Source organism: Chironomus tepperi, unplaced genomic scaffold (genome assembly GCF_022539635.2).
Source record: "Chironomus tepperi strain 1889 unplaced genomic scaffold, CSIRO-AGI_Ctep_v1 contig_309, whole genome shotgun sequence".
NCBI classification, from domain to species: domain Eukaryota; kingdom Metazoa; phylum Arthropoda; class Insecta; order Diptera; family Chironomidae; genus Chironomus; species Chironomus tepperi.
This window is the reverse complement of record NW_027226431.1, coordinates 3,647,279-3,670,163: the sequence shown is the minus strand read 5'-3', so window position 1 is coordinate 3,670,163 and position 22,885 is coordinate 3,647,279. Positions and strand designations below refer to the sequence as shown.

General features: G+C 33.6%; 1 protein-coding gene and 1 non-coding gene across 4 annotated transcripts in view; one reads left to right on the top strand and one right to left on the bottom strand.

Annotated features, from left to right (window-relative positions):
* The window catches only part of LOC139092848 (band 4.1-like protein 4), a 48,182-nt gene extending 37,239 nt beyond the window's left edge, over positions 1 to 10,943 (top strand). The window contains exons 13-14 of one of the 3 annotated variants that reach the window (XM_070643396.1): positions 3,505 to 3,650; positions 10,142 to 10,943. In XM_070643396.1, the coding sequence (XP_070499497.1) occupies positions 3,505 to 3,650; positions 10,142 to 10,154 (159 nt within the window). In that variant the 3' untranslated portion in view covers positions 10,155 to 10,943. The remainder of the gene's footprint in view (positions 1 to 3,504; positions 3,651 to 10,141) is intronic. The other 2 variants (XM_070643395.1, XM_070643397.1) reach the window with 2 other exon arrangements.
* A 6,731-nt stretch (positions 10,944 to 17,674) lies between these two features.
* Positions 17,675 to 17,747, bottom strand: TRNAK-CUU (transfer RNA lysine (anticodon CUU)). The gene has a single exon. It is a non-coding gene; the product is annotated as a tRNA-Lys (tRNA).
* Between the last annotated feature and the right edge of the window lie 5,138 nt (positions 17,748 to 22,885).

Genomic DNA, 22,885 nt, shown 5'->3' with positions numbered 1-22,885 from the left:
CGTTTCACATACTTACTCGGTGGTCCGAGGATCTTCAAAATCTTAAATTCCATTCACTAACTTATTTAAATGGATTTCCTTTCAAAGTCGGCTAAAAAAAGCCTTTTTTTAAATAGAGACACGCAAATATGTTGACCTTTCGAGTACGAAAAAAAAGAGCAGATCGCAATCTTTAAAATGAGAAAAAAAAAGCCTTAACTGTATCCATATAAACCGTAATAATAAACAATGATAAATTGATTGCAATAAATTATGATATAAAATTTTGAAGTGAGAGAGTTAAATATAATGTATTTGCAATTTCATGCTTACTCATGCCTATAAAATGCCCAATATAAATTGAAATAGTCATGCAAAAATATAAAATACTTTTATGGTTAAAATCAAAACATTACAAAACTTCATAATCAGCATCAAAAATTTAATTTTGAGTCTATAGCTTTGCACAAAATTATTTCTCATAAATTATACAGACAGACACAAAGGGGTCGTGCACTTATTAAGTACCTTTAAGTATTAAATGATTTTGGGCCATGCAACTGTGTTGTCCTTGGGCCATGCAACTGTGTTGCTCTTGGGTCATGCAACTGTGTTGCTCATGGACCATGCAACTGTGTTGCTCATGGGTCATGCAACTGTGTTGCTCTTGGGCCATGCAACTGTGTTGTCCTTGGGCCATGCAACTGTGTTGCTCATGGGTCATGCAACTGTGTTGCTCTTGGACCATGCAACTGTGTTGCTCATGGACCATGCAACTGTGTTGCTCTAGGACCATGCAACTGTGTTGACATTGGTCCATGCAACTGTATGTTCCTAAAGTCATGCAACTGTGTTTTCCTTTGGGCCATGTAACTGTGTGCTGCCCTTGAGTCATGCAACTGTGTTGCTCTTGGGTCATGCAACTGTCTATTGCCCTTGGGCCTTGCAACAGTGTTGCAACAGAGTGGGAAGTTCGGTCAAAAAATCGCGTTACGTAACACGCGAACAACCCCAAAACTAGAAGATCTAAAAATTTATTTCAATGATATTTTGATGACAACCGGAAATTTTCCATGTAATGCCGTTCATTAAAGTGACACAATTAGATACACAATTTTATTAACTTAATTATGAACAGAAAGTCTCTTCTATGTCACATTGCATATATCTTGTTGTATGCTCACCAACATGAATACCTTAATTATATGGTTTTATTGTGTGTACTTTAAAGAGCTTTTACGGCATGAATAAATTGAACTACATCCAAAAATTACAACTGTCATTAAATCTTATTTAAGACAATTTAATTTTCATTTCATTTTCGTGTCCAGTGGAATTTGCTATCTCCATTCATTAATAATTTTTATCGTGATCTCTTGGCGGAATTGGATGAAATTTTTTGGCAATCTATGTGCTTTGGACGAGTAATTTGATAGGAATTTATGAGATGTTAATGAAAATGTGGAACTTTTTTTTGTGTGATTTGAATTGTTTTAATGTTTTGGGTATGCTCTCTATTATTTAAGGCTCGGCCATGAATTCACATCACATAAAGCAATTTGTCAGATCTGTTCACCTAAATCGCAGGATCTTTAGATCGGGTCCTTACTTAATGATCAAGACAAGGGTTCGATTCCTATTAAATTTGAAATATTAAACTACAACCAGACTGTTACCCGAAGTTTGCTTTCGACGAGTTTCCGAGACGTAGACTGAGGCTACAAATGAATTCTTTGAAGTCTCGGTCTCAACAAATCTCGAAACTGAAACCAAGGAATTCTTGGTTTCTAGCTTGAGAATCCGTAGTTTGAACTCAATTTCGAACCCGAAACAGGCTAGGATTAATTGATCTTATGTCCTGTTATGATCTTGTCATTTGTGAAACTTGATATTTGGGAGCTTGTCTTATGGTCAAATCTATAACTTGAAAGATAGTCGACTAATTCCAGGTTGTTCTATGCATTTAGGTAATGGCTAAGTAGAATTAATGTTTCTAGCAATTAAAATCCTTAAGTTAGTGTCTGATCCTTGACAGAGCAACTATTGGAACCGTGATGACTGATTTTGGTCAATTTTAATGACCAGTCATTAAATTTACCATCTCATGCCGTTCGGGTTGGTGCACCACAGTACATAATTTGAAATCCATTGGACCAGACTTTCCACATGCTTCAATTCCTCAGATTACGTAATTATTAACCAAAGTTCAAATTGCATTCAATCCCTTAATACCTTTTCTGCATGTTTTCGGACCAAAATACCAAAAAATTATATTTTCATTAGTGTGCTGATATGCTGCATAAGTTATTGGGTCTGAAATGAAAAAGAAAAGGTATTGAAATGTATTATAAAGTTGTATTTACCGCTTGTATTGCTTCTGATAACCATAATTATTTTATATTAATTCCTTTATATGCTTTACTTCATTCACATTGAGTAAAACAAAAAAACAGCAAATTTTTGCTTCTTTTTCTTTAGCTTTGCTGCTTGCTACATTTTCGTATGAGTTAAGTGCTTCTTATTATTTATTTTGGAATGAAATCATCATGTGATGTTTGTAATCAGAAAGCATGAAAAGCGTGCGCTGTTGGTGCTTCAGTAATAACAAATTAATAAGATCATGAAATGTGTTTTTGCTGTCTTCTTTTCCTTTATTCCTTTTAAAGGGGACGTTCACTTATTGCGATCAAGAGAGGAGGTAGCTCTGGGTGACACAAATGAAGAAGGCTCCACCAAGGAGCTTTTAAGGCTCCGCTTAACCTCTTTTACTATTAACATATGGAAGAAGCCTTATGGACGAGCCAAAAATAGGCAATTTCCATTTGGGATTTGCAGAGCCTTAAAAACTCCGTGGCATAGCTCTCTACATTTGTGTCGCTCAGGAGCGTAAATCTAATTTAAACAATAGAAACTCTGAAAAAACTCGATTATTTCCCGATCAGCACACATTGAGATGTTGCCATCGCGGTGACGAGGCGACAGTAAACTTAGAACCAAGTAGTCGCCCCTTGGCGAAAACATTTAAATTTGTTAATTGAGTACCACTTAGTCCTAAGCAGAGTTTCCAAACAGGCACCTGTGACAGACAAAAACCGTACAATTTCTTGATAATTTGAATGATTTTTAAGAAATTGTAAGGTTTTGACCCGTGACAGGTGTCTGTTTTGCACGTCGTGGTGGTGGCAACACTTTATTCGGGTTCAATTATGACAAAAAGTTCGTTATTTTGGAACGTAATAAGTGAATTGTCCCATTAAGGACGTAGCCAGAAAGTTTTACTTAGGGAGAGCTCGAAAAAATTTAAAAACAGAAAAACCGTTACAAAATAAACCATTTTCTAGTTTTCGGAAAGGGGATCTGTGCCCCCAAAGGTCCCACCCCCTGGCTACGTCTGTTGGTTCCATTATTTGTACATAAATTCTTTTCATTAATCCTTCCTCGAACATCATCAAAAATAAATTTAAAATTCTTTAAAAAAAATCTCATATTTGCCATATCCATACGTACAATATTTTGTATATGCAGAGTAGTGATGGATTGTCTAGCATCGAGAAATTAAATAATAATGCTGTTAATACATCTAGCACTAACGATCATAGAAATAAACTACCTAACTCTAGCAAATCATCAAGTCTGGAATTAATTTTAACACCAATAATTCAAAGTCGACGGTAAGTTAATGCTAAGATCTTTCTCACTTTTTTTTAATTCACTTCCCTCCTCCCGGAATGTAACAAATAATTCGATAATAATAAGCAATAAGCCTCTTGTAAGCTTTTATTACTTTTAAATTACATTGCACAAAATTGAGATTTAAACAAGACTAAATAGACATTGTTGAGAAAAAGAACTGAGCGAATTATTGCATAAAAATTAATACATATTTTTGTAAATTAATATCTCATATAAGTGGCTTAATTTTTATAGCTTTTTCATATTCACACCAAATTTTCAATTTGGGTGAATATATTGCTTTTGGTATTTTGAAATTTCAGTTTTTTTAATTTGCTGCATCAGGCTTACAGAATTGACAAATATTTCCAATAGTGGAAAGTCTGTGCCTGAAAATACCAATCCAACAGTGAAAACCGCATCTTGATTGGTGCTTCCTGTGCCGAGAAATCGCAAAAAAACACTTTCTGTTATTTAGTTAGTTAGTTAGTTAGTTAGTTAGTTAGTTAGTTAGTTAGTTAATCAGCACGATATCTCTCTTCAAACTCAATACTAAGACTTCGGGTTTTTTGCTTCTGGTAGGGAATGGGTATGGCAAGAACTGTATTGTTTTTGGAGCCATAAGATGCTTCCATTGAGGCACAAGATGTAAAAAACTGTCTTTTTTTGGTCCAAATTATAGTCGATTATTGCAAAATACATTTTTGTAAACAAACAAAAAAATAAAGTGAACTAAATCTTACTGGATCTCATTTTAATGGTCTGGAAGGTATATGGATCCTACTGGATCTCATTTTAATGGTCTAGAAGTGAACTGGATCCTACTGGATCTTGTTTTTATGTATCTGGAAGTTGTATGGATCCTACTGGATCTTATTATAATGGTCTAGAAGTGAACTGGATCCTACAGGATCTTGTTTTTATGTATGTGGAAGTTATATGGATCCTACTGGATCTCATTATAATGTTCTGGAAGGTATATGGATCCTACTGGATCTCATTTTAATGGTCTAGAAGTGAACTGGATCCTACTGGATCTTGTTTTTATGTATTTGGAGATTGTATGGATCCTACTGGATCTTATTATACTGGTGTAGAAGTGAACTGGATCCTACTGGATCTTGTTTTTATGTATCTGGAAGTTATATGGATCCTACTGGATCTCATTATAATGTTCTGGAAGGTATATGGATCCTACTGGATCTCATTTTAATGGTCTAGAAGTGAACTGGATCCTACTGGATCTTGTTTTTATGTATTTGGAGATTGTATGGATCCTACTGGATCTTATTATAATGGTGTAGAAGTGAACTGGATCCTACTGGATCTTGTTTTTATGTATCTGGAAGTTGTATGGATCCAACTGGATCTCATTTTAATGGTCTGGAAGTGAACTGGATCCTACTGGATCTTGTTTTTATGTATCTGGAAGTTGTATGGATCCTACTGGATCTCATTTTAATGGTCTGGAAGTGAACTGGATCTTGCTTTTATGCATCTGGAAGTTGTATGAATCCTACTGGATCTTATTATAATGGTGTAGAAGTGAACTGGATCCTACTGGATCTTGTTTTTATGTATCTGGAAGTTGTATGGATCCTACTGGATCTCATTTTAATGGTCTGGAAGTGAACTGGATCCTAATGGATCTTGTTTTTATGTATCTGGAAGTTGTATGGATCCTACTGGATCTCATTTTAATGGTCTAGAAGTGAACTGGATCCTACTGGATCTTGTTTTTATGTATCTGGAAGTTGTATGGATCCTACTGGATCTCATTTTAATGGTCTGGAAGTGAACTGGATCCTACTGGATCTTGTTTTTATGTATCTGGAAGTTGTATGGATCCTCCTGGATCTCATTTTAATGGTCTGGAAGTGAACTGGATCCTACTGGATCTTGTTTTTATGTATCTGGAAGTTATATGGATCCTACTGGATCTCATTATAATGTTCTGGAAGGTATATGGATCCTACTGGATCTCATTTTAATGGTCTAGAAGTGAACTGGATCCTACTGGATCTTGTTTTTATGTATCTGGAAGTTGTATGGATCCTACTGGATCTTATTATAATGGTGTAGAATGAACTGGATCCTACTGGATCTTGTTTTTATGTATCTGGAAGTTGTATGGATCCTACTGGATCTCATTTTAATGGTCTGGAAGTGAACTGGATCTTGCTTTTATGCATCTGGAAGTTGTATGGATCCTACTGGATCTTATTATAATGGTGTAGAAGTGAACTGGATCTTACTGGATCTTGTTTTTATGTGTCTGGAAGTTGTATGGATCCTACTGGATCTCATTTTAATGGTCTGGAAGTGAACTGTATCCTACTGGATCTTGATTTTATGTATCTGGAAGTTGTATGGATCCTACTGGATCTCATTTTAATGGTCTGGAAGTGAACTGGATCCTACTGGATCTTGTTTTTATGTATCTGGAAGTTGTATGGATCCTACTGGATCTCATTTTAATGGTCTGGAAGTGAACTGTATCCTACTGGATCTTGATTTTATGTATCTGGAAGTTGTATGGATCCTACTGGATCTCATTTTAATGGTCTGGAAGTGAACTGGATCCTACTGGATCTTGTTTTTATGTATCTGGAAGTTGTATGGATCCTACTGGATCTCATTTTAATGGTCTGGAAGTGAACTGGATCCTACTGGATCTTGTTTTTATGTATCTGGAAGTTGTATGGATCCTACTGGATCTCATTTCAATGGTCTGGAAGTGAACTGGATCCTACTGGATCTTGTTTTTTTGGGTTTGGAAGTTGTATGGATCCTCCTGGATCTCATTTTAATGGTGTGGAAATGAACTGGATCTTACTGGATCTTATTTTTATGGGTCTGGAAGTTATATGGATCCTACTGGATCTCATTTTGATAGCCTGGAAGTGAACTGGACCTTACTGGATCTTATTTTTATGGGTCTAGAAGTTGTATGGATCTTGATTTTATGTGTCTGGAAGTTGTAAGGATCCTACTAGACTTTAAGGTTTAGTGATCTATAAAAGTACAGTAATCTACCCAAGTCGGGCGAGCGAAGCTCAGCCCGGCTCGTATAGTGATCTATAAATGTACTGCAATCTACCCAAGTCGGGCGAGCGAAGCTCAGCCCGGCTCGTATAGTGATCTATAAATGTACTGCAATCTACCCAAGTCGGGCGAGCGAAGCTCAGCCCGGCTCGTATAGTGATCTATAAATGTACTGCAATGTACGCAAGTCGGGCGAGCGAAGCTCAGCCCGGCTCGTATAGTGATCTATAAAAGTACTGTAATCTACCCAAGTCGGGCGAGCGAAGCTCAGCCCGGCTCGTATAGTGATCTATAAAAGTACTGTAATCTGCCCAAGTCGGGCGAGCGAAGCTCAGCCCGGCTCGTATAGTGATCTATAAAAGTACTGTAATCTGCCCAAGTCGGGCGAGCGAAGCTCAGCCCGGCTCGTATAGTGATCTATAAAAGTACTGTAATCTGCCCAAGTCGGGCGAGCGAAGCTCAGCCCGGCTCGTATAGTGATCTATAAAAGTACTGTAATCTACCCAAGTCGGGCGAGCGAAGCTCAGCCCGGCTCGTATAGTGATCTATAAAAGTACTGTAATCTGCCCAAGTCGGGCGAGCAAAGCTCAGCCCGGCTCGTATAGTGATCTATAAATGTACTGCAATCTACCCAAGTCGGGCGAGCGAAGCTCAGCTCAAAACTATGACCGGTATTGAAAACCCTAACTGTAACCTAGTTCGGACGCAGTCCGGACTTGGTTGAGAGAAGCTCACAAATTTTTGCGACCTGAACGGAGCGAAGCGAGTGAAGGCGTGAAAATTTTCCCAAGCATTAGAAACTGCATATCTATGAATATATGTTGCCGTGAGTAGTTAGACGGTTCGAGCGAAGCTCGAACATTAATTGTTCGAACGCAGTTCGGACTTGGTTGAGCGAAGCTCACAAATTTTGCGACCTGAACGGAGCGAAGCGAGTGAAGGCGTGAAAATTTTCCCAAGCACTAGAAACTGCATATCTATGAATATATGTTGCCGTGAGTAGTTAGACGGTTCGAGCGAAGCTCGAACATTAATTGTTCGAACGCAGTTCGGACTTGGTTGAGCGAAGCTCACAAATTTTTGCGACCTGAACGGAGCGAAGCGAGTGAAGGCGTGAAAATTTTCCCAAGCACTAGAAACTGCATATCTATGAATATATGTTGCCGTGAGTAGTTAGACGGTTCGAGCGAAGCTCGAACATTAATTGTTCGAACGCAGTTCGGACTTGGTTGAGCGAAGCTCACAAATTTTTGCGACCTGAACGGAGCGAAGCGAGTGAAGGCGTGAAAATTTTCCCAAGCACTAGAAACTGCATATCTATGAATATATGTTGCCGTGAGTAGTTAGACGGTTCGAGCGAAGCTCGAACATTAATTGTTCGAACGCAGTTCGGACTTGGTTGAGCGAAGCTCACAAATTTTTGCGACCTGAACGGAGCGAAGCGAGTGAAGGCGTGAAAATTTTCCCAAGCACTAGAAACTGCATATCTATGAATATATGTTGCCGTGAGTAGTTAGACGGTTCGAGCGAAGCTCGAACATTAATTGATCGAACGCAGTTCGGACTTGGTTGAGCGAAGCTCACAAATTTTTGCGACCTGAACGGAGCGAAGCGAGTGAAGGCGTGAAAATTTTCCCAAGCACTAGAAACTGCATATCTATGAATATATGTTGCCGTGAGTAGAGAAATGGTTCGGAAACAGTTCATTCATTTAAATAATTTTAGTTACTCTATAAGTAATAATTATTTATCACATTTATTTCATAAATCAATTATTTTGTTCAAGTTGTGTTTTTAATTCTTGCACAGATACAGTTTTCTGATCTACGTATGGTGTGAATATTCCAATGAAGCGTGATCCGCTTCATTACTAGTTTTTTCATCACAATTTATATATTTTTTTGTTGTATTTTGCACCCCATAGGATCATTAGACTAATTTAAATTAGACTTTAATGAGTTTTAATATCATTTTAATTAGGCTAATTTCATGTTTGATTTGTTCCTTCATTATTTCATAATTTTTGTATTATTTTTCACCATTATTTTTTAATTATCATTTTATATAGTGTAAATATAGAAGTACAAAATTCATTCATTATTCATAATTAGCGGGAGTTTTGGAAATAAATGACAATCATGCTGGTTTAATCGTGGATTTTTTTGACTTGATTTTTATTGAATGACGGCTGGAAATTTGAAATTTTTAAAATTTGAAAGAATTTGTATTTGACAAAAATTTGAATTTTTTGTTTAAATGTTTAAAAGAGAAGTAGATGAAATTCAGGATCAGATACGAACTTTAAAACCTTAAAAATCCTTAATATTTCAATTTTTTTCAAATAAAAACTGAAGTCTTAATTATTTTTAAATTCAAAAGTTTTGAAATATTTTTAAATTTCTAAAATTTTACAAATTTTTCAATACTTTCTTATTAAAATTTCACTTTTTCAAAAAAAAATTGTAATTTCAAAAAAATTTATTTATCATCAAAAATTGTAAAAATGATGATTTTTGAATTGAAACAATGTAAAACTTGTTCAAAAACCTCAATTTTTAAGATACTGTTTGAACATTAATTCAAATCAAATTTAATTTTAATTCAAATTTACGATTTTAACTTCAAAATCTTAAGATTTGGTTTAAATTAAAATTTGAATTTAAATTGATTTGATTTTTACAAAATTTACTCTCCAAATCCTTCAAATTTTTCAAAATAATACAATTTTAAATTTTAAAATGACGTTACAAAATTCGAAAAATCCATTATTTTGACTAAAAACCCAATTTCAAATTGATTAAAGCCAAATTTAAAATCTTAAAAAATTTAAACTAAAGAAAATCAATTTTGAAATTCATCAAAATTAAAGTTTGAATTAAAAATCATCGTTAAATTCATTAAGATAAAAAAAATTAATTAAATTCAAATTTGAACTGATTATCATTAAGACTAAAACAGTAAAAAATATTCAAAAATTTAAATAAATTCAAATTTAAAAAATATTTAAAAATTCTAAAATTTAAAAAAACATTCAAAAATGTATTCAAATTTGAAATGACTGTTAAATTAATCAAGATCAAAAAATTCCATAAATTTTTAACCGAAACAAATCAGATTGCCACTGCTGTTGAAAAATCACATTTCAATGGCTTTCAAGATATTAATCTATTACTGATGGTTGTCGGCAAACATATGCTTTGATCTCCCGTCACTCGGAGATATTTTTTACCAGTTTTAATTTATTTCCATTATCATTTCATACGCACAATCAAGTGAACTGAGTGGATTAACTCACTTAGCTAATTGAGAGAGAAAAAAATACCTATTTTAATATACTTAATAAACATATTCATGTGTGTTTATTTTATTTAATGTCGCTTTTTGAAATTAACACAGTACTAATGAAATTTTAATGAATACATAATTCCCCCCTCCCTTTTTACAGATCAAAACATTAGGTGAAATGAGTACGGAACTTTGATAAATGGATAATAACACTGAATGAATGGAAAGGCGCTTTTTTTTGGACATTCCACAAAAAAATTAGAAAGAGGCGTTACTTTACATGTGAAAAAAGTGCATTTACATCTCCCATTTCAAACCTAATAAAATCATCATCATCATTATCATCATATTTCGCTTTACTCGTATAACTTTTTACATTAAAACAAAATGTATACTCAAAAATCACAATTTTTACAATTTTAAACATTTTCGCAATGTTCATTTTTTTCTGCAAAAAAAAAGCAAACCTTTTTTGATCTTTTTTTTTATATTGAATTATTCAAAAATTTACAAAGTGAAATTTTTGTTAAATGGAAAGTAAACAAAATGGAAAAAATAAAATTTTGTCGGTGTGCATTTAAAAAGTCATTCATAGTGAATAATTTCTCAAGTTGACGCTTTGCACAGGGGTGACAAAAAAAATAAAATTGTTGTTTTTCAAAAATTTGAAAATCAAATTTTTTATGGAAAATGACGATTTTTAAATGATTTCTGAATCGCATTCAAGAAGGGGAAAAGTTAGAGGTTTTGTTCTTTTTGGACAAAATTCCTTAATTTTCTAGGATTTTCTGAGAGAATAATAACACCTCCAATAAACTTCAAAATATTCAATATCTATTCATTCAAAGAGTTTAAAGAATATCAAATTGAGTTTAGAATTTGAATTAAAACCTTCAAATTAATTTTTCAAACTAAAATTTTGATAAAATTGAATAAAATTTCAAATAAGAAATTCGAACTCAGAAGTCAAACTTGAAACACAAAACTTAAAGAAATTAAAAATTTGAAAAAATTAAAAGTAAAAAAAGCTTTATATTAAAATTTGTCTGAAATTTAGATTTTGAAAAATCGTGATTCAAGATTCAAATTTACGACAGAAATTCAAATTTGAAACTCAAAATCGACAGAAAAAACAATTAACTTTGAATTTTAAATTATAACAGATATTTAAATTTTTTAAAATTCAAAATCAAAAATTCAAGATTCATGTTTAAATTTTAAATCTTCAATTTTAACAAAAAGTTAAATTTGAAAATCTAAAATTAAGAATTCAAAACCAAATGTTCAAGACCAAAAACTTTTGAAATTTCACCAAAATTCAAATTTAAACAAGAAACAAAATCAAATTTAAAATTGAAAATACGAAATTCAAGTTTTAATTTTGAATTTAAACTTTTAAAAAAACTTGAATTTAAAAATTCAATGTTAAAAATGTGAGATTAAAAATTCTATTTTGAATTTGAAAATACAACTGATATTCAAATTTTAGAATTCAAAATCTGAATTTCGAGATTCAAGATTTAGATATGAATTTCAAATTTGAATAGAAATTCAAATTGAATTAAAAGTCAAATTGAAAAGAAATTCAAATTTGAAAATTCATATTTTCTAAAAACTCAAAAAATGAAGAATTTAAATTCAAAAAAATCAAAATTTTCATCCACAACCCCTGAATTGATATTTCCGTTAATGTTTACTATGGAAAAATAAATCTCTTCACATAAGAGGTTTTCCCAAAAAATGAAACAAAAAGTCAACAAAAGGAATTTTCCACTATGAATCTTCTTAATTGAAAAAAAAAAAAATATTTTCATGAAAAATTTTATTATATTTGTCATCACACAATATTTGTAGTAATTTTAAGGCGTATTTTGTAAACGTTATTTAATTGTCTTAATAGAAATGGAAATAAAAAAAAACAAAAAATAAGTTTCAATAGGAAGCACCAAATGAATTTCTCTTTAATTCCACTGATAATGCTTATTAAGATAAATATCCTGCACAGCAACTCAGGCATAACCATCGGAAAAATAAATTCTCATTGTGCTTGTTATGTCTCAAAAGAGAGATGAAGATTTTATTCCAGCCACTCTTTTTTATTTCAGATATATAGTCAGGCATAGACCAGATAAACTCATTCTCCAAGTTGACAATTTTTTTTGTTTTTATTACATTCATGCACATATTTTTTCATATTCTACGAAGCATTTTTTATTGCACAACATCCACAGAACAAAAGTGCTATTATTTTCACTTTGGTTGATAAGTGTCATGGATGTAATATTAATATCAAAGTTAGTTGATATAATTCTGTGGAATTTGTTGTAAAATGAGGTCGAATTAAACATGGATGAAACGGGAGTTTTTCGCATCGCGAGACACTTTATCCAGCTGAATAGACATTTAAGTATAATTCTTTTGACAGCTTCTAACCTGAGTCAGCACAGTGGATTAACAGGGGCAACCATTTCGTCGACGCATGTGACGACAAGACGTGAAAGTCCTTCGACTGTACTGTGTTGGCTAGTATTGATTAATATTCCGATTATCCAAATTATTCATGACATTCAAACGACTGTCATATGGTGTCAAAGTGGCTGCCACACGTCGTCGAAGTAGTTGTCATGTGACATCGAAGCGATTGTCATATGGTGTCAAAGTGGCTGCCACATGTCGTCGAAGTAGCTGTCATGTGACATCGAAGCGATTGTCATATGTTGTCGAAGTGGCTTCCATACGTCGTCCATGTAGCTGTCATGTGGCGTCGAAGTGGTTGCCACATGGTGTTCATGTTGCTGTTATATGGAGTCTAAGTGGCTACTTTATGCCGTCCAAGTGGTATTCTCATGTTAACTGGTCAAAATTGCCACTTGGATGTCATGATGCCACCATTTAAATGCTATGTGACTGCAATGAAAAACTTGTGTTAATCGGATATTGATCAATTTCTATGACAGTGTTGTCCTATCTTGGTATTGAACTACGATCGATAAACTTGTATTAACGGCATGATCAATTTCTATTGACATTGTTGTCCTATCTTTTAAAAATTGCGTCAGCACATAGCTTTAGCAACACTTTTCTATGACAAAATAATATTCCCGAATTGTGTCATTCGGGTATGCTGTGCATCAATTTCCATGTCATGCAGCTTCCATTAAACTACTTTTCCATTCCAAAATGCGTCATATCAACCTTCCTACACAAACTTTTTCTGCATTATAGAAGCAAATTATTATTATTTTTTTTTTGGCATTGTACTACTGACTATCAAAGATCAGCAAAAAGGCAGTTGTGAAGAGAGCATAAGCATTTTTCTTATTTTTCTGGAATGCCGTCAAGCGTTGATAAAATATTTAAACAACCTCTGCTGTTGTTAAGGTCACTAACAATGTTATTGAGGGAGAAAGAATTTCTCTCCGCTGAATAATTCAATTTTTAAACAGAAGAAGAGAATAAATGGAAGTAAGGAGATTGATTGGATGGGATTGGAGTAAGGCGCATGTGGGTATATTACGTTCAATGATAAGCGTCATCGCAATTTAGAGCTGTGCTAGGGCATTTCGATGCTAATGATTGTTTAAAATGTGATTGTGTGCCAGACCACTGCAATCACTAGACCACCTACACAATGTATAGTGGGGGATCAGAACCATTCCCTTGATGACGCTATCATCAACTTATTGCCTGCCTTTAGCCTTAAAATAAGGCGATTTTCCACTGAATATGATTCGAAAAAGGACGAGTGAAAAAGTTTCTCCCGGCGAGTCTCGAACCCCTGACCGCTTGGTCGGTAGTACAATAATTTAGTACCGAAGTACTAAACCATTCCACCACCGAGCCACTTCGACTCACCAAAAATCTATAGGATTATCCTTATTTAAGTAAGAAAATCCTGATTATTGATTAATTAACCAGAACTAGACAAATGAAGAACATTATGAATGCCAATTGGAGACGGCCTCTTCTGGTGCTAGCAAAATTGTATTGACTAACAAAGATGTCTTGACTACACGCCAAAGTACGAACACATCATAGCCCCCATTCCCCAAATAATCGTTTACAAAGCAGCAGCTACATAAGCATCAATAGCAGCCAAAGAACAACAATGTTTTTTGTGTGACTTCTTATTATTTATTTTGTTTTCCCAAGTATGCTGTGGATTTTCAAGATAAAGTAAATTTTTGACACTTTTTCTTGTTTGTTTATTTTTTTTTAATGCCATTCTGCTTTAGAAGCTAAGTATTAACAACATCATTATCTCCATAAATTTTTTAAACATTGAAAGAGAAGCTAATTAGCTGTAATTGAAAGAGATAAAAGTGATGAAAAATAAACACAACTTTCTTTTGGGGCTTGTATTCAGTCATCGATGACCAAAAATAAAAACTCTTTCTTCGTTCCTTTTTAAGCTTAAATAGCATCAATGATTAACAGCAACATTATAATTTTATTCCATACTGATGAAGTGATTTAATTTACAAGAATAATGAGCGATAATGTTCCGTGTATAGGTGTATAATTAATAATTATTACAATAGACATGACATAATACAATAATAACATAATTTGGCGAAGCATCGCGATTCGAAGGCAAAGTAAAAGTTTAATTGTATCACTTCCCGTTTCTCATCTAATTTGGCGAGAGTGTTTCAACTCTTTTTAATTTTTATTTCAATTTCAATTCTTCGTTTTTATGCGCATTTTTTGAAAAAAGGGGCGCTCAACAACACACTTTGTTTGGCTAGTTGACTGACAGACTTACTGACAGGCTGGCTAGTTGACTGACAGACTTACTGACAGGCTGGCTAGCTTGGATTGACTGGCTGATTTGCTGATTGACTGGCTAGCTTGATGGTTGGCTAGCTGGCTGACTAACTACATAAGGATCGAGTTTTCGGCAACCAGACCTCGTAGAAAGCTCTTGTTTAAAACATTAGCTTAGTAACATCGATATTTTTGATTATTGATTGGTCTGGAAGCACAAAATCATCTCTATCCACGTTAATTAATGATTTTTCATTGTATAAACATGAGAAAAACATTTTTAAAGCGTTGCTTTAAATAAATTTGAATTTTTAGTAACCGTTAGAAATTTCAAATTTTAAAAAATCGTTAAATTCTGTTTTGTTGGAAATGCAAATCGATCCAAGTTTATTTCGTCAATTACTGATGGCTGAAGGGAAGGTGAAGACGCGTAAATACGCTGAATGTGCTGAATGCGCTGAATTTGCTGAATCACTCTGTAGAAACAAGCACTTTTGCAATATTTTCCATACTTTCGCTTTTCATCTTGTTAATTCAATTGATTTTATTTAATTAACGGCAATTTTTCTCTTAGAAAATGGATTTTTTTTTTGCAAAAAATTTATAAGCCATTATGGCTGATTGAATCTTCACAATTTTCGCATTTCAAATTGATATTTCTTGGTTATTCAGGTTGAATTAGTAATGTCTAATTTAAACTGACATTTTAAATTCTTTGATTTATTTTGGAGCAATTTTTTATTGGATTTTTTTTATTTTTATTGTTTTGTTTCTTCTTATGGAGAGAAATAACCAAAACATGTGATGAAATAAGCAAAACAATGGGGTATAGGCATCCGAGTAGTTCATTATGACTTGTATTTCGCAAGAAGATGGAATTTGGCTTTTGATGAGAATCAGATTATTATGCAACACTAGTAAATCAAGACAAATCCTTGATTTGGTTGCCTTCTAATTCCTGATCAATTAAGACAATGGTTGCCAAACTGTGTAACTCCAAAAGTGATAGGAACTGCCATGAAATGTCATCAGCGATTTCGATTTGGCTTAACACCAAGGTCTGCCAAGGTGAATAAAAGGGTTTCCTACAATTGATTTAGGAGCTTGGCAAGCATTTTACCCCGGGGCACTTTGAAGCCATGGTATTGCCCTGAATTTAAGACCGTTACTCAAGATGGTTTAAGAAAGAATTCACAATTAGATGCATTTGTGGATGATAATGAATAGATTTTCTACCCCTCTTTAGACTGTAGGTCTACTGGCGCACCCCGTCACGTCAATCAATTGTTAGTCATGAAATGCCTGAACGTAGACAGAATTCTTGGAGACAGAACTGAAAAATCCTAGAAAAATGAACAATATTTCCAATTAGGACGGTGGTGGCGCGATTGACTTCAAAACACCCCCTGAATACACCCCCGCTTGCGCCACTCTAAATAACAATGATCTAAACAGTTTAAAGTTTCTTAGAATCAATTTCCAATCTAGTGTCATTCGAATATATTTACTTGCCGCCCACTGTATCAAATCTCAATTTTTCCAGTCAAACAATCATCAAGATAACGTCCCACTGTAGCTCCCACGTCTTTAAACATGTCAATACAACGTCATCACGTTACCATGACGACTACAATGTATTGCTCGGTTCCATGAATATCCAATTATTCATTGCCGATTCTCAATGTTTAAGATAATCTTGCAAATCTCCTTCATGAGAAGTTCAATTCCGATAATCTTCATCAGATAATCCACATAATGATCCTGATATGGATTAACATCTTTAATTAATATTTAACCTTGAGCATTTAACCAATTTGATGTGGATTGGATAGAACCTTGAAGACTAAACTGTAAATATTAATAAACAACTCAAAATCAATAAGCTCTGTATGTAATTCATAGGAGAATCTAATCGCATGTTTAACACTAGTAAATTATTGTAGAAAAAAAATGCTGTTAAATACGCCCCTATGCTGCTTTAAGCTAACAATAGAGCATCATTATCATATTTTCTACCTAATAATTTTTTTTTATATATATTCGCAAATTGAATATTCATCGATCAATTTAAGCAACAGAAAATATGCGCTGCAATTATGCCATAATTGGGACTGTTAAGCCTCCTTTTTTAGCGAAGTTTTAAACTTTCGTGAAGCTTTTTTTATCGCCTTCTTTACAATTAAATTCAACGATAATGAAGAGGTAATTTTTGTAAATTAATTTATAAGAAAAGGGAAAAGAGAAGGAACGAGACGAGTCTGTCTCTTGACTCACGACTGCTTAAAGAGGAAAAATAGAGACTTTAAAGGTTTATAATTCTCGTGAGATTTTGGATAATTAGTAGAAATGACTGTTGACTTGCTTTAGGAATAAGGGTAGGAGGAGGTGATGATGTTTCATTTAAATTTTGAAGATTTATTTCAATTGCATGCAATCTTTGAATTGTTAATTGTAATTGATTAGGAGAAATTCAATAAAATTTTCATTTTTTCAACGGACTTTTTGAAATTTTTAACGGAAATTTCAAATTTTTACCGAAAGTTTTAAGCCTTTTAACGAAAATTTAGCATCAATTTTAAATTTTTAACGAACAGAAATTTTAATTTTTTGAACTTTTTAACGAAAAATTTGAACTTTTTCATGAAAAATCTTCAATTTTTAACGACATTTTTTAACATTTTAACGAAAGTCTTGAATTTTGAACTATTTTTGAACTATTTTTGAACTATTGAACAAAAATTTTGAACTATTTTTAATCAAAATTCTAAACGTTTTAGCAAATTTTGAGACTCAAAAAATTTTGAAAAAATAATCTCGTTGAAAAAAGTTAATTCAATTAACCTTCGACATTAGAAAATGCGCTAAAAATTTTATTATTTCTGCCAAAAAATTTTTTTTAAAAAGTTGAATAATGTAAAAGATATAACGCCAGACGTGGGGCTCGAACCCACGACATTGAGATTAAGAGTCTCACGCTCTACCGACTGAGCTAGCCCGGCTTATCACAGATATTTATCCTTGTGCAAATAATCGTTTTTATCCTTGCATATCAATTAATGCATAAAATTTACACCTAAACTAGTATTGGATACTAATTTATTCGATAGCGTCCGTAGCCCCCATCTTCAAAATTTTCACATGGCTTCCATTCTTGCATCAGCAAAGGAATTGGGTTTTTATTTGTCCTTCTGTCTGTCATTTCGCTCTAAGCTACGCCCATTTTTCATAGAAGCCCGACTAATTGTTAAATTAAATTCTTCATACCATGCTTGGTGGGGGATTATTCTAGTAATATAAATAATTATCAGCATTTGTCATTCTGTCTGTCATTCCAGTTTAAGCTCCGCCCCCTATTTGCTTAGGTATTTTTGTAAATTTGAAGTTTCATAACCCTAGTCCCATTTAATACCCATAGAAACTCAACTGTCGTGGTTTATAAATTTCTGCCAGTCATACTTGAATGGATGGCATACTAGTATTAGATAGAAATAAGAGCTCGATATTGACTAGGATTTTGTAAGGAAAAGTCGACTCGATCCATTCAAAAAATTTAAAAATTACATTAAAAAGTTCAAAATTGATCTCAGAGCTCGATATTGATTCTAATTTAGTATAGAAAATTCGACTGGACACTATACACAATTCAAGTCAACTTCGAGCTGAGATAATTTTCGAATTTTTTGACAAAAATTAAATAAATACTCATATCCAAACCCAAGAATCCCTAAAGAAAACCACAATGCAAGCAAAAATTAAAGTACGAAAGCAATCACACGATTATTTACAATACTTTTCCTCAAAAGAACGACGATAAAGAGAAAGAAACAGAGAAAAAAAATCACATAATCGCGATTAAATTACAATAAATAAAGACAAACAACAATTGATGCCTAATAAACAATCCATTGGCAAATTTTCATTATTAATAGCGTTCCATTACATTAAGACGGAATGATAATTTATCACCTTAATGTTTCCATTTAAGACACAAAAACAAAAAGGCAACAGCAGAAAAAAAAACACAATGTCTGGCATTGCTGTTAAGTCTGCGATGCAGTAATTTAGTCAATTACCCACCTTTTAAATTGCAGTAGCAATAATAATAACTGCCTTTAAGCCAAACAAGAACGTCTTTAATCAGTTAATATGAAAAATACTTTATAAAAAAAAACTTTTTAAAAAATCCTCGTTTTTCGCGTGGACTAAAAAGTAAAAAATAAATTTTATTTTGTGTTGTAGAGAAATCGGTTTGAAAGTTGAGACGACAGATGAATCATAAACTAGTACCTTGATCTTATCGTATAGTTCTACAACTTAAAACGAGGGCGCAAAGCTTTGATTAATTTCTGTTAACAAGCGCAAAGCTTTGATTAATTTCTGTTAACAAGCGCCCTCGTTTTAAGTTGTAGAACTATACGATAAGATCAAGGTACTAGTTTATGATTCATCTGTCGTCTCAACTTTCAAACCGATTTCTCTACAACACAAAATAACATTTATTTTTTACTTTTTAGTCCACGCGAAAAACGAGGATTTTTTAAAAAGTTTTTTTTTATAAAGTATTTTATTTTCAACTTTTTAGTCAAATGATTATTAAAGTTAATATTTTGGTAATCTTGGAACATGTTTGAAGGTTTAAGCTATATCGATAGGCATAAGTTTGAAGACCTAAGCTAGACCGATAGGCCAAGCTTCGCTTGGCATAAGTATTAAAGGATAGGCCAAGCTTCGCTTGGCATAAGTTTGAAGAACTAGCTAGACCGATAGACTAAGACCTAAGCTAGACCGAAAAGCCAAGCTTCGCTTGGCATAAGTTTGAAGAACTAAGCTAGACCGATAGGCCAATTCGCTTGGCATAAGTTTGAAACTTAAGCTAGAATGATAGGCCAAGCTTCGCTTGGCATAAGTTTAAGAACTAAGCTAGACCGATAGGCCAAGCTTCGCTTGGCATAAGTTTGAAGACTTAAGCTAGACCGATAGGCCAAGCTTCGCTTGGCATAAGTTTGAAGACCTAAGCTAGACCGATAGGCCAAGCTTCGCTTGGCATAAGTTTGAAGACTTAAGCTAGACCGATAGGCCAAGCTTAGGCAAAAGTTTGAAGAACTAAGCTAGACCGATAGGCCAAGCTTCGCTTGGCATAAGTTTGAAGACTTAAGCTAGACCGATAGGCCAAGCTTCGCTTGGCATAAGTTTGAAGAACTAAGCTAGACCGATAGGCCAAGCTTCGCTTGGCATAAGTTTGAAGACTTAAGCTAGACCGATAGGCCAAGCTTCGCTTGGCATAAGTTTGAAGAACTAAGCTAGACCGATAGGCCAAGCTTCGCTTGGCATAAGTTTGAAGACTAAGCTAGACCGATTATAAGCTTCGCTTGGCATAATTTGAAGTCCTTAGACCGATAGGCAAGCTTCGCTTGGCATAAGTTTGAAGACCTAAGCTAGACCGATAGGCCAAGCTATAAGTTTGAAGACTTAAGCTAGACCGATAGGCCAAGCTTCGCTTGGCATAAGTTTGAAGACCTAAGCTAGACCGAAAAGCCAAGCTTCGCTTGGCATACGTTTGAAGAACTAAGCTAGACCGATAGGCCGCATGGAATCCTGTACAGAATCATCACATTGAATTTTATGAACGAACACAAAATTATCAAAAAAAAAGAAAACGCAAAAAAAAAGTCTACTCATGCCTAGGTTTGAACTCATGACCTCTAATTTAATAAACCCTGTACTCTAACCATTACGCCACTACGACATATTACTATTAATAACCATATGGTTAAATTCGTAATATTAATAAAAAGTATTGATTTGATATTATTATTATAAATAATATTATTATCAAGATATATATATTAGCTTTAATTTAAATTTAATTTCTAATAATAAAGGGATAGTTTTTTCGATACTTTTCATCATGAGGAAAAAAACGTAAAATTTTATGTGAAAATGCGTGATGAAAAATATTAAATTGTTTTGGAAAATAGCTTAGAAAAGTGTGAAAATGGAAAATTCTATGTTAAAACATTATAAATTATCAAAACAGTATGAAAAAGAATTGAAAAAGTACGTCAAAAAAAGTTGGAAAATTTGAGACTTGAACTCATGACAGGCTTGGAAGTTTAGAAAAATAAAATTTTTCAGGACTACGTAAAAATTACGTAAGTGAAATGTACGTAATACGTAAGCTTGTTTTAAAAATTAATCAATTACAGCATAACTAAGCAATGGAATTCACAAATGCTTGAATATTTCATTGTCATCGAGAATACACATCCATAAAAAAATTCAGCTGATTGGAGCAGTAAAAGTGGTCGAAAAATCGATCGCAAGATTTGAACAAGACAAACAAACAAACAAACAAACAGACAAGAAAGCAAGTTAAGAAAAACGAGGTAAAATTGATAAAAAATGGCCTATAAACTGACTTAATGTAACCACTGACTGCATATATAGCTATGGATTCTTAAAGATCTCTCATATTCATTGTGGCTTTTTAACAAAATTAATCAGCATAGCTAGTCTTACAGTTATAAGTATGTACTCGTGATAGTAATCTATTTTATTCACCATCAGCATATATAAAGGCAAGCATACAGCATAGACTAAGTAGAATTTAAGGCTAAAAGAATCTTCTGTGAGAAATCAATAAATGAGGGAATATTTTAAGAAATAAATATGTGTACAAATAGTCTCAAAAACCCATTGCAAAAGTTGTAAGCAGCATCAATAGTCAGCCACAGGTAACAGGCTAGAGAATTTCATACAATATTAGAATGAAAGGTTGTGTGTAACAACAAAAATTATAATGCCTAATGATTTTTCTTTATATACGGTCTAACAGTACTTTATATTCATTCTTATGTTGTTGCTTTCTTTTATGTTTACGCTCTTACTCGCTTACTCACTCTACACACAACATAACATACAGACTCCATCTAAATAACTTTTTAGTGGAAAATAAAAGTAAATAAGCAAGGAGATTTTTTTAAAGTTTTATTTGTTTTGGGTTTGTGGCGCATTATTGATGCTCTTGTGTTAGATTGTTTGGATAGGAGATTAGGGAACAAATATCCTTAAGTTTTGTATATACTATGGATTTTCGATGCATATTAAGATGGAATTTGGCGAGACTCCTGGATTTCGGAGAGCACATTATGTAGAAATAGGGAACAACCGATACCAGACAGTATGATTTAGACCTGAGGCAGGATTTCCTGAAATCTGATATGAGTTTGGAATCATACTTACTTGCTTGGCGAAGGCGCACGGGGACCCACTGTCGCATTTAGAATTCGTCGAAAGCTGGATCTGTCTTTAGATAACTTCTGCCAGTTTCTAATTCCCAGCACTTTTGCATCGTTTCTCACACAGCAATCCAATGAGCTTTTTGGTCTACCTCGAGTTTGGAGTCATACTCCTGGTGATACGGATACCTTCCTGGAAAGTGCTAGCAAAAAACTTTCATTCGACTGGAATCGGAAATCTCTCAGAATCAGTTCGAATCATATTCTGTCTAATCTAATCCCAAGAATCAAACTTCAATGGCAATCCTTGAGGACTGGTCTTTTGATGACGCTAAGTGTTTTTGAGATTGCCACGAACCTCGTGAGGTTATGTACGGGTGCGCGGTACTTGGGACTTCAATTACCACTGTCTATTTCCAAGTCCAATGAGACAAGTACGTGACTCTTTTAATCGGATCAAATAGAAATTCAGCTTTTTAAACTAACTGTTTACTACACAATCAGACAAACAGACAATTCAGAACCAACAAATTCAAAGCATCCCAATAATTGCACTGAAAAACAGGCACATTTTTTCGTGTGTTCTTGCGCGCAGCATTTATTGGTGCCTCTTAATCGATTTCAATGAATCAGCTTTTTTTTCTTCTCCTACTTCATAAACATTATTCACGTGTTGCATTTTCAGTGAGTGGTATCTGATTTGAAACTGTATACAGTTTATGTACGATACATGTGGCTGCTGCTTAGGACATATTCCAAAAAGAAGAGAGTGGAGAATGAGAAAGAAAAATACGTGGAAATAAATAAAAAAATGTGTATGGGCATGAAATATTCAAGAATAAAGAGAAATGATTTTGAAATGTAATTAAGTTTGGGTCAACAGTTTGTGCTAGAAAATA